Consider the following 12,426-nt stretch of genomic DNA (forward strand, 5'->3'; position numbering starts at 1 on the left):
GGAGAAGTAGAAAAGGAAATCTGTTGGCTTATTGAATTCCAAAGTCTGAGGGTAAAGCAGGTTCAGGCACAGCTGGATCCAGAGATTCAAATCATGTTATATAGACTCAGTTTCTCCCCTTTTCTCTCTACCCTGCTTGCCTTTGTGTTGACAGACTTTCCTACCAAAAACATAAAGGTGACCCCCAGAAATTCTAGAGTTATATACTATCAGGTTAGCCACCCCAGCAGAAGGAGGATCTACCTTTCCCAATAGATTTAACGGGTTTTGAGTTTGATGCTCCCGGGCTTTTCCTGGTGAACCAATCATTGTTGCAGAGTTGGAGGAATTAGAATTCTCTGAAGGTCCAGGCATGGGTCATGTGCCTAACTCTGGGAGGGGGATTGAGATCAGCTTTGTGGGAACCAAGTGACTTAAGTACGGGAGGAGCGATTTCCCAAAGAAAATTTGGAGCATTGTTAACAGAAGGAGAAATTGGATACTGGTCAGATAGAAAAAACACTGTGCATTATATCAGCTCCCCCTAGAGGCCCAGTGAAACAGCAGGACTTCTGCATTTGGACAGCCACTTGTCCCCTCAGAAGGGGACCACTCTGAACCCTGGATCTATTCCAGCCTGCAATAATGCCTATCTTAGAGGATCAGTTCTGGAGAGACTCAAAGATTGAAATCTTCCCTCTGGGGTTGAGCCATTAAACTTCCCATGGCAGGGTCTTGGCTCATCTGCAGTTACCCAGCTTCAGGCCTCCCTTTTCACCCAGAGGTCATTGAAGTGTCAAGGGTAGAGCAGCCTGCTGAGTAGAAAGCAGAGGCTGCACGGCTTGAAGAAACGAGGGCAGGTGGCTGTAGTGAAAAGTCTGCATGCTAAATTTTGTCATGTGTGCATTTCTGCAGAGCCAGTCTAGTGCTTTTCATCAGATTTGCCAAAAGATGGCTGGCCCAAAGGTTAAGGAGCCCTGGGAAGGCGCCTCTAGAAAGTACATCTAAGCATTAAGCATCGATCACCCCTTCAATGTACTGCTTCAAAGTGGAGCCCCTGCCAGACCTATACATATCACTCCATCCTCAATGGTGGAAGCTACAGAGTTGTCCCAGATTACTCTCTTTGTGAATGTGAAATATAAATTAACCAACTCCAAGAATCCCTCTGATGCACCTGGCTGGGAAATGAGCAAACCTAGATGTGTTTGTGTGCATGGAATTTTCAAGATACACTGTGAATATTTTGTCTCCAACAATGTTTTTATAAATAAAGGGTCGGGCCACATGTCTGCAGATAAGATCAAACTGGGAGTCCAGGGGCCTGGGCTCTCAACAAGTATTGGCCATATTTATGAATTGCAGTCTTAGGTGAACCATACCTTCTGCAGACATCTGTCCAGCAGCTTTACCGCCAGATCTTATCCACGCTTTAGGGATCCGGTGGGGCAAGGATATAATAGCTGCAAGTCTTTGGGAAGGCTAAATCCTAAAGGTCCACATCATGATTCCTTTGAGATATTTGTAGCACTCATCTTAGTTATGTTGTGAATCTTACTTTCGTCCAAAGATAATTATACTTAATATCTATGTGGCACTTGACAATGTATAAAGGGCTCTTAATGGTAAGTTTTCGTTTGGTTCTCATAACCCACCTTGCAGATTGCATCATTGACCCAACCTTACAGGAGGGGATACTGTGTCTCAATGAAGTTAAGGGATAGAGCTCCCAACTCCTTCCTTTTAATAATGCCTTCAGTGTACCAGGCACTGTGCTAGAAGCTCATGATACCAAAATGATTTAAAAATGGTGCCTTCTCACCATAAGATGAGCATGGGGTGTTATACTATATGTTGGCAAACTGAATTTAAATTATTAAAAAAAAAAAAAAAAAAAGGAATGGTGCCTCCCGTTGAGAAGGCCAGAGCCAATACTCTCCGGCTCAAGGCCTCTGACTCCATATCCACAGTTGGTGACACAGTGCTGCCACCACTCTCTGGACTGGGAATACACAGTCAGCAATTGCATTATTTGCTGTCATTGTGGTGGGCCTCTGACTGCCACTGGTTGAGCACCTGTTATGTGCCAGCTACTCTGAATACATTCTTACTCATTTTCAGAATAAGACTCAGGGAGTTCACCAAACATTAGGTACCTAGGAAGTGACCAAACCAGGGAATAAAACAATAACAGCAGAAACATTCATTTGAGTGCTTACTGTGTGCCAAATACCATGCTTTGAGAGTTCATGGAATATGTCTAAAGCCTTCCACCACAACCCTATGACAAAGGAACGTTTGTTACTCCCTTCAGGGAGATGAAGGAAGTGACTTGCCCAAGGTCACATAGCTGGCTGTAGAAGGCTCTTGCCTGGTGATGAATCCAGCTCTCTGTTCTATCAGGCTTAGTGTCCCTCAGGGCAAGGACATTGCCCTGTTTATATCTCTTTGCCACCCCTGCAGAGCCTATTCACTGTTGGCACACGATAGGCACCACATGTGTTTGTTAGATAAAAATATGTTCCTTGAGACGACATGCTGGTCCAAAGGAGGACAGTCGCTGCCAGAGATGGCTCAAAGTACGTAACCTTGGAAATACAGCCTGTTACCCTGCTCCCGCAGTGCCACTGGGCACACCCGTCATGCTTGCCTCTCTGCCCACAGGATCGCCAACCTGAAGATCCAGCTGGCCAAGCTGGACAGTGAAGCCTGGCCTGGAGTGCTGGACTCGGAAAGGGACCGGCTGATCCTCATCAATGAGAAGGAAGAGCTGCTGAAAGAGATGCGCTTCATCAGCCCCCGAAAGTGGACCCAGGGGGAGGTGGAGCAGCTGGAGATGGCCCGGAAGCGGTTGGAGAAGGACCTGCAGGCAGCTCGGGACACCCAGAGCAAGGCACTGACGGAGAGGTGGGGCTGGGCTGGAGCCAGGAGGGGGCGTGGGACCCCACCCTCACTGCCAGTCTGTCCTCCAGCCCAGGCAAGGGAAGGGGCACAAGGACTCCCCTCTAAGAACACTCAGTGTAAAGATCTCGCAACTCCCCAGAGTAGCAGATTGGGGGAAATGATTCACCATCCAGAATACCAGTGCCCCGGGAGTTTACACAGGGAATCACAGTACCAAAACGTCTGCTCAGGTGCAGGTTTTCGAAATTATCTTCTGCCTAAGGTAAGCTGCATAACCCTCTGTCATGTAAAGCAGTCATTTGCCAACTTTTTGACAGTGACTCACATGATAGAGAAGTTTCACAAAGCAGTGCATACCCTTTGTACATGTGATAGCCCTCCAATATGCTGTCTCGCATATTGCATTTCTTTTCATGATGGTCATGACCCACTGAACTGATTTCACCTTAGGCCAAGGCGTTGCAAAGTGAGATGCTTATAGGGGCCAAGCAGGTGGCACAAATGCTGGAGGCCCACATGGTGGGAAACTCGGTCAGACTGGTATGCGCCCCCCCCACACCCCCCCACCCCCCCACCCCCCGCTTGTCTGCCTCACATGGTGCCGACTCCCACCTCCAGCAGATGGGAATTCAGGCCTTGGGCTGCCAGGCGTCCTCATATTTCAAGAAAAGAGTTGCTTGTATTTTTAGTTTTTAACCATCGGCAACTAATGCAATAACTTCAAAAAATATCGTGAAGGCTTAATCACCTCCATTCATGTGCGTGGTGTAACCCAAAAGCCATTGGCTTATGTTCTCTAGATAACAGACTATTTCCTTCAGTGTCCCACGAAGCTCCACACCCACCATTGCACAGAGCATAGCCCTGTGTTCAGAGTAGGCCCTGTAATCCTTTGATCTCATTCATTCATTCTATCCATCAGCCCATCATTTATTCATTTGAGAAACATTTTGTTGCACATATTCTCTGTACAAGGCAATTTGGAGGATTCAGAAATTAATAAGTCACAATCCCTGCTCCAGTGCCTCTTAAAATCTATCCTAGTTATTTTCGTTTTTTTTGGCAGCAGACTTTGAGTAAGGTCCCTGCCCTTAAGGAACTTAGAAGTGAAGGTAGTGATTTGTGTGTGTGTGGGGGGGGGGGCTTAGGGCAGGGATGAGCAAGGGAATTCCTCTTTCAGAGGAAATCAGAGGCAGAAGCCCAGTTTATAAAGCAGGTGAACTTGCCTGCACCCCAGTGGAAGTAGGCCAGGCGTCCTCGGTGCCTGGGTGTTTGCTCTCTGTGTCACCTCGTGATGAGTCCTAAGACACCTTCAGGGAACCTTCTGAGCTCTACAGCACTCAACTCGCAATCATGCCCTGGCACCCGAATAAGCCCCACTTGCACATGTTGGGACGTTAGATGGATCAAGCTGAGCAGTGTCTGCCTGGCCTCTTGTAAGCAAGCACATCAGAGACCATTTATCCTTAACCCCCTTCTCAGAATGGCTAAGAGACCTGTTGCTTTCTTCCCTTCCACCATCCCCTGGAGGGGTGGCTGATAGACTGACCCACCACCACACAGGTGGGAGGAGGGGGAGGACAGAGATTCAGTAATTGGTGTCTTGCAGCCTTGGAAGTACCTGCTAGAAATGTTCAGCCCCACCTCTCTATCCAACTCTCCCTGGGGCTAGACACTGTGGGGAGAAGGCCTGTCTATATGCCCTTGCACCTTCAGTGTCAGTTGAAAGAATAAATGGTTAGCTGGCCTAAGCAGACCTTTCACAGACTTCTACATGAGTCTTCTGGCCTCCTTTAACAGTCCCCTGGGTCTTGCACTTGTTCCCAGACCATATAGTAGCCATGAGGAAGCCTTTAGCCGTTCATCATGTTCATAGGCCACAGCTGAAGAGAAGAGACTCGTGGCAGCCTCACTCCTTGTTGGATCAAAAGAGAAACCCTTCCCACTGCTGACCTTGAGCAAGTCATTGACCAATATGGACTTTAGTTGCCTAGTAGGGAAAAAAATAATTACATTGAATACCTATATGGTCTGAAGATAGGCAGTTGCACCAGATTGTGAACTGATGCTCTTCCCTGCTCTAATACTATTGATTTCTTGAAAATAGGATTGGAGGTTCTCTTAAAGACCTGTGTTCTACATGCAAATGCTGCCCCTATGTGCCAGACCCTATAACCTACATTATCTTGTTGAAACCTTCCAGCAACCTGGAGGCCAATCCCTATTTTATAGGTCTGGAAACTGAGGCTCAGCCAATACCACCACATGGTAGAGCTGGGATTAGAATCCAGGTTGCCAGCTCCGGAGCCCATGCTTGCTTCAGGCTGCTGCCCACTCAGAAGGGCTTTTGTTATCACCTTTAATCCTGTATTTCCAAGGTCTGATTGCTGCCCCTCCCCAGAATGGCGAGTTGTCACAACCAGGCGACCCAGAGGTCCCAGAGGTACAGACAGGGGAAGCCAGGGAGCCTGGGGGCAGGAGGAGTAGAGAGTCACAGGACGGGCAGGGACAGTGCTGAGGGCTGCAAGCATCCTGCTGAAGAGAGAGGAGAAAGCCATCCCAGTGATCCTTTTTGCCTTTTTGTCCATGTCTATGGCTGTTTGCTTCTGGTCCTGTGTCTGTGTTCATTCCCCAGACTCTATTGTTCTCTCTCTGGGTCACTTTCTCTCCCTTTATTTCTTCTCTTCCTCTCTCCTGTCTCTCTCTCGGACTGGGAATATGTTCCTCACTCTCACACATCAGCCTCTCCACCCCTGGGGCCCTTGAGAAGGATGGGAATAGACACGTCCAGGAAGGGCACCACAGGCCCACCAGACCTCAATCACAGATCACTCACAGTTGGACATCCTAGCACCCCATGTCTAACCCCCCTTTCCATGGGCCCACCATCAGTACTTTTGAGAGTTGCTGCACAGTCACATGGGGGACTGATTAGAGCATAGACTCCCTGGCCTCTCCCCAGGGACTAGTTCCCCAGGCCTGCAATTCAGCCCAAGCTCTTTCAGTCTGAGCCAACACCCCAGGTACAGCTTGTGGGGATTCCAGCTCCACCTTCCGGATCTTCTCTGTTCTTCCATGCTTGATGTGTTCATGGCTTCCCAGCATGTGCCAGGCATCACACATAAATGCCATATGGCCTGCCGAGCCCAGCACCTCTCTGAGGATGCCTCAGCACCTGTGTATTGCTGCAGGTGGCTACACTCCCACGCTTGGGAAGTTGAAGCCACCCAAATCCCAGTCTCCCTGGCACTGTGGTAGGGCTCCAGGGCTCCAGTGGGACCTGCATTTTCTGTAGATTCCCAGAACACAACTCTGTGACTTTGCTCCCAAAGAGCAGGAAAGTGAAGGTAGAAATGGTGAGCCCCAGCTGCCCTGTGACTCTGCAACCTCACAGCTTTCTAGGGCTTTGCTCTTCTGGGGAGTGAGGAGATTCTACAGTTCCATCCATTCCTTCAAGAATCAAGGATTTTGTGCACTACGTACTCCATCTGCCGGCCTGCTGCCTGCCCCGCCAGCCCCAGGCGAGACTCTGAAAGAACAGTGCCAGGGATTGAACTGGCCAAGAACCACACTGAGTCCTTCACCACCTTGCTCAGTTGTCTAGAGCAAGTTCTGGTCTTCATTGCAGAACCTGTGTTAGAGGTCTGGGTGTGTTACAGGTAGAGGTTTGGCATGGTTATGTTTTTCCATGAGAATGAACTCTTTCTCCCAGGCCCTAGGCTGGATTGCTTATACTCTGGGGACAGGTCAGCTAGTCCCTCTCTAGCAAGATAGCATAAGGGGATATGAGCCCCACAGTAGAACACATCTGTCTGTGGGAGATATAACATCCAGATCTTTCAGCAGAGAAAATGAATTTTGCCTATCTCAACTGGGAAAAAAATCATCCATGCAGCAAATACTGAGCCACAGCCATGTGGTAAACAAGGTGCTAGAAAAGCAGACAATGCAGCGGCTTGGAAACCTTAGTGTGCCTAAAAATCACCTGTGTGCCCGAATAGAGGCGCAGATGCATGGGCCCTGCCCCAGACTCTCTGATTCACTTTATCAAAGATGGACCCAAGAATGAGCATTTAGGAAGTGCTCCTCCCTTTCTGATGTAGGAGGTCTGCAGACCACACACAGAGAACCAAAAATGTAGTGGCTTCCTGAGGGCAACCCACGTCATGAGTTTGTAAGGGCATAGCCTTGCTTGATGGAACCCCTTCCCTGTCAGATCCTGGGACCTTAAGGTGGGCACTCCAGTGGTTAGAGGGAGCCACCCAGGCTGCCCTCCATGTGGGATTTCAGGAGAGGCTGGGGCTAAGGGTTGGGCCTATATCTAGCAGTTTCTTCTAAATATAAGGATTTTGCTTCCAGAGTCATTACTGAAATGGGCTTTAGTATCAGCTATCAGACATGCCTCCATGCAGATCTTTGTGCCCATGTTCCAGAACATTCCACCACACTCGCCTGCTTTCTTCTCTGGTCCCATTCTCTCAGGCTCCTTTGCCTACTATTGCCAGTTTATTCAACCTGGGAGTGCTGTATATACTCAGAGCTTAGTCCTGGGCCTTCCCTTTCCTCCCCTACTATATTTTACCCTAGAGTAGTGCATTCTTATGTTAGGGCTGCCAAGCGAAAATACCACAAAATGGGTGACTTCCATAGCAGAAGTGTATTATCTCACAGTTCTGGAAGCTGATGTCCAAGACCAAGATGTTGGCAGGATTGTTTCTTCGGAATTTTCTCTCCTTAGCTTGAAGATGGCCATCCACACATGAACGTCTGCTATGACTTCACTTGGTCTGCTCTGTGTGCATGTCTGTGTCTTAATCTCTTATAAGAATGTTGGCTTAGAGCTTATCTGCATGACTTCATTTTACCTTGATTCTTTAAAGGCCTTTTCTCCAAATACAGTCACATTTTGAGGCACTGGGTTACCAAAACTTCAGCATATGAATTTTGGGGTAGAGGGACACAGTCTGACTCATAGCATATGGTCCTCTCTTTCATGTGGTGATCTGTGTGATAGGGATCCCCCACCTTTACAACCACCACCTGCTCAACATTTATGCCCACACATCCATAAGAGAACTCTTCTCCTGGGCTGCTCTGCCCCTCACCTTTCCGTCTCTATAGAAGCCATCTCAGATCTGTTTGGTTGCTAGTAGCTGGTACCTCCCAGTCTTTCTCCTAAATCCCTCAGCCTTGACCTTCATCCAGCCTGTGACCTTTCTTGGTCTCCTCCAGATGGTCCACACCATCTCAATAAATATTGTAGCCACCCCAACTCTTGTCCCTGTCTCCTGTCCACAACCTTCTGCCCATTCTCCTAACAGCAGCCATGGTGACCTTAAAGTGAAAGAGGTCCCTGGTGTGATTCCCTGCTTGGAATGTTCTTTCACCTGTACTTTTCCTGGCCAACTCCTATCCATCCTTCATATCAGCTTAAATGTCTCTGCTAGTCAGGGGAGGCCACCTACTGCAAGAAACAACCTCCCAAAGCTCCATGGCTTAACACAGTAGAAGTTTATTTCTTGCCTACATGGTGTGCAGTCAAGTATGCCTGGCTATGTTTGGTCATTTGGGGACCCAGGCTCTTCCCATCTGTGGCACCTCTACTTTTAGAGCCTTCCAGGGAGCAGTGGGGAAGATCCACTTCAGCCTGATGTGCCTTCTTCGCTCACATCCTACTGGCCAGAACCCTGTCCCAGATGCCCAGCTGCAAGGGAAGCTGTGAAGGGGTCCAGCAGTGGACTCAGAGAGCTGAAGAGACAGTAGATCTAGGGGAGCACCAACAGGACCAGCCACAAAGTCACTTGCTCAAGGAGACCCACCTGCCAGTCTAAATTGGGTCATTCCTACATTCTTTCCTACCATTCTCTACTTTTTCCCCATAAACTTTGACACACGCTGTGTTAGATATTAGATATTTGACTACTTTCTTCATATTTGTCCTCTCCCACTCTCCCCAGCAGAATGTAAGCTCTGTAAGAGCAGAAACTAGTTCTGTTTTGTTCACATCTTTATCCCCAGGGGCCAAAAATAGGTTCTGGTATGAGGTAGGCACTCAGCAAATATTGGTGGATGGGTAGCAGCCATGGATGGGAAGGAAGGATGGAGAGGGAGGGATGATTGAGTAGAATTCTAATTCTGACACTAATTCCTTAGCTTTAAGTAAATTATTTAATTCTAAGATCTTCAATTTCCTTGTATATAAAGTGGTAAAACCATTTTTGCTGTGCATGGTTACTGTGCAAATGAATTAAAACAGTGTTATGCGTTTCTTAGCATGGCACCTGATATATAGTAGGTGATGAATACAGCAGTTACTATAGGATCCTATTTGGAGGCCATATCTCCCCAAATATTGCAGTAAAACACTTCTGGAAAATTCCTGCATGTGTGACCGTGGGTGTGTGTGTACTTGTCCACAAGTACCTGCCTACGATTCCCCATTCAAATAGACAGAGGCTGATCTCCTCGGGTTTCCCCATTCATGCTCTTTGTCCCTTCAGGTTAAAGTTAAACAGTAAGAGGAACCAGCTGGTGAGAGAACTGGAGGAAGCCACCCGACAAGTAGCAGCTCTACATTCTCAGCTGAAAAGGTGAGTGGTGGGCCATGAGTGTGTCCTTGGGGATGGCCAAATCCAGTATCCCCAGGTAGCCCAGACTCTGCCCTTCCTTCATCCTCCACAGCTTGAATGTGGACATTTAGAAACCCAGCAGGCAGCTAGGGAGGCTGGTGGCCTTGGACCGGGCCAGGCTTGGCCAGGGGCAGAGTTCTTCACTTCTCTGGACTGTGGCATTCAGTCCTGATAGCCCTGAGGAAAAGGCCCCCATCAGAGGCTGATGTGTCTCACTGAAGTCTCGAATACCTGCCCATCTGCTTTCCTGACACAGAGACAGCAGGCCCCAGCCTGGGCCTTGGTGGGCAGCAGCACAGAACTGGGATTTAATAACATTTTGTTCGGTCAGAGATTTGCAATGTTTGCCTTCTATTTGCAATAAGCAATAGGATATAAAGTCGCACTTAGAATATAAAGTTTCCTTTTAAGATGAATGTATTAGGGGCACATGGGTGGCTCAGTCGGTTAGGCGTCTGCTTTCTGCTCAGATCATGATTCCGGGATCCTGAGACCAACCCTGCCTCAAGCTTCCTGCTCAGAGAGGAACCTGTATCTCTCTCTCTCTCTCTGATGAATGGATAAGATCTCTTAAAAAAAAAAAAGATGAATGTATTGAAGAGTAAAGAATGAGTGTATTTGAAGGAAAATGTCAAGAAATAAGGCTGGATTCACACAGGGAAAAGTAGTGTGAAACTGGACTCGGGCCAGTGGAGGTTTGGCAAACAGAGGAAAAAGTGGAGTTTCAAGGCAGAGGACTTGGGTTTGAATCCCAGCTCTGCCACTCTCTGATTATGTGGCCTTCTCAGGGTATCGTTTTTAGTGAAATGGGGGTGCATGGTCTCCCCTGGAGACTGTCAAGAGGGCCCAACAAAATGAAGTGTTCTAAGTGGCCGTCGTGGAAGGTGGTTCTGGGTGGCCCACTGCGCTCTGAGTGTTCTCACCCAATGTTCTCTCCCTGCCCCCCAGCCTCTCAAGCAGCATGCAGTCTCTGTCCTCAGGCAGCAGCCCTGGGTCCCTTACGTCCAGCCGAGGCTCCCTGGCTGCCTCCAGCCTGGACTCCTCCACCTCAGCCAGCTTCACTGACCTCTACTACGACCCCTTTGAGCAGCTGGACTCGGAACTGCAGAGCAAGGTGGAGTTTCTGCTCTTGGAGGGGGCCACGGGCTTCCGGCCCTCCGGCTGCATCACCACCATCCATGAGGATGAGGTGGCCAAGACCCAGAAGGTGGAGGGGGGCGGCCGCCTACAGGCCCTGCGCTCCCTATCTGGCACCCCGAAGTCCATGACCTCCCTGTCGCCCCGCTCCTCCCTCTCCTCTCCATCCCCACCCTGCTCCCCTCTCATTGCCGACCCCCTCCTGGCTGGAGATGCTTTCCTGAGCCCTCTGGAGTATGAAGACCCGGAGCTGAGTGCCACTCTTTGTGAACTGAGCCTTGGCAGCAGCACCCAAGAAAAATACCAACTGGACGAACCAGGAACAGAAGGCAAACAGTTGGGCCAAGGTAGAGAGCATCACATGGGGAAAGGGGGACCACAAGGATTGAGGAGGGTTAGAGCTGCACTCAGGCCTGAGCACAGACCCCAATGGTGATTATGGTCATCCACTGACTGCTTTCTGTGTGCCTGGCCTCTACGTGTATACCAATTCATTTAGTCATTCAGTAGGCATTTTTAATGTGCCTACTGTGTTCTAGGTCTTGGCCTTAGGTGTTATCTGTGATGGATTCCTTCACTCAACAGATACTAAGTATCTGTTAAAACTAAATGCCAGGTATTGTGCTAATGGATACACATGGATTCCTTCATTTGTTCATTCAACAGATAGACCATGTGCCAGGCACAGGATTAGTCACAAGGATACAGTGTTGAGGACGGGCAAGCTCAGGGTACCTGTTCCCATGAAGCTCACATGCAAATGAAGGCACAGACAGTAACTGTACAGTCAGACCAATAAAAGCCCTAGAAGGAAATTAAGATGGGATATGATCAGGCCATTCAGGTTGGGGTAGCGCTGCCAGTTCAGAGCGAGTTGTGAAAGAAGATGATATTTGAGGTCCTTGAATAGTGAGAAGGAACTAGCCTTAGGAAAAGCAAGAGTGAAATCTGTGAGGCCAGAGTTTAGAGGTCACCACCAAACCAGAGAACCAGGCAGAGTCCAAGTCATTTAAGGCTTAACAGGCCATGGTAAGGAGTTTGGATTTTATCCTAATAGCAGCAGGGACCCATATGGCCATTTGGAGCAAGGGAATGATATGGTCTGGCTCCCATTCTGCATGGGGTCAGAAGGAACATCTTGGTGTGGATTGAGATGCAATTTGAAATCTTCAAAACAGAAGATGCTGATGGTGACAGCTAAGATTTATCAGGAGAGAAATTCTTCATTTTTAGCAGCAACCACGTATTAGATAATAATAGTTAATGTTCATTGGGGTATATTATGTGGTGGGCAGTGTGCTTTATAAAGTGAAGTAGATTACTTCTATAATGCCCATTTCACAGATGAGGAAACAGATTCAGCAAGGTGGTATTGCTAACTCTAGGTCTCCCAGCCAGCAAGTGGGGAAAGAAGGGATTGGAACCTGGGTTTTTCTGACCCAGCACCCAACCTCTTCATTATCATACTCCTCTCAGGACGTGAGGCAGCTCTGTGTGTCTGTTCTGGAGATACTCTGGGGCTCCCAGGCCCAACATGCCTACCTAGTATGAAGGCCGAAATGGAACAGAGTGCCCAGAAAGCTCACCTGGGGCTCCCAGGCTTTCCTGGCTATGATTTATTGAATGTAGGTATACGAGATACAGTTACTGTTATGTATTGACTCATTTAAGCCTCATAACAGCTCTGTGAAATGGGTGCTACTTCTATCCTCATTTACAGACAAAAGAAGTGAGGCCCAGTAGGGTCAGTGTCACAGCTAGGAAGTGGTAGACTCAG

At 48.5% G+C, this 12,426-nt stretch overlaps 1 protein-coding gene across 4 annotated transcripts in view; it reads left to right on the plus strand.

Moving 5' to 3' along the window:
* WWC1 (WW and C2 domain containing 1) overlaps nt 1–12,426 on the plus strand; it is a 150,355-nt gene that overhangs the window by 101,169 nt on the left and 36,760 nt on the right. For all 4 annotated transcript variants that reach the window (XM_041749309.1, XM_041749311.1, XM_041749310.1 and 1 more), the window contains exons 9-11: nt 2,644–2,886; nt 9,384–9,473; nt 10,461–10,996. In XM_041749309.1, the coding sequence (XP_041605243.1) occupies nt 2,644–2,886; nt 9,384–9,473; nt 10,461–10,996 (869 nt within the window). The remainder of the gene's footprint in view (nt 1–2,643; nt 2,887–9,383; nt 9,474–10,460; nt 10,997–12,426) is intronic.

This window comes from Vulpes lagopus, chromosome 3, assembly GCF_018345385.1.
Source record: "Vulpes lagopus strain Blue_001 chromosome 3, ASM1834538v1, whole genome shotgun sequence".
Classification (NCBI taxonomy): domain Eukaryota; kingdom Metazoa; phylum Chordata; class Mammalia; order Carnivora; family Canidae; genus Vulpes; species Vulpes lagopus.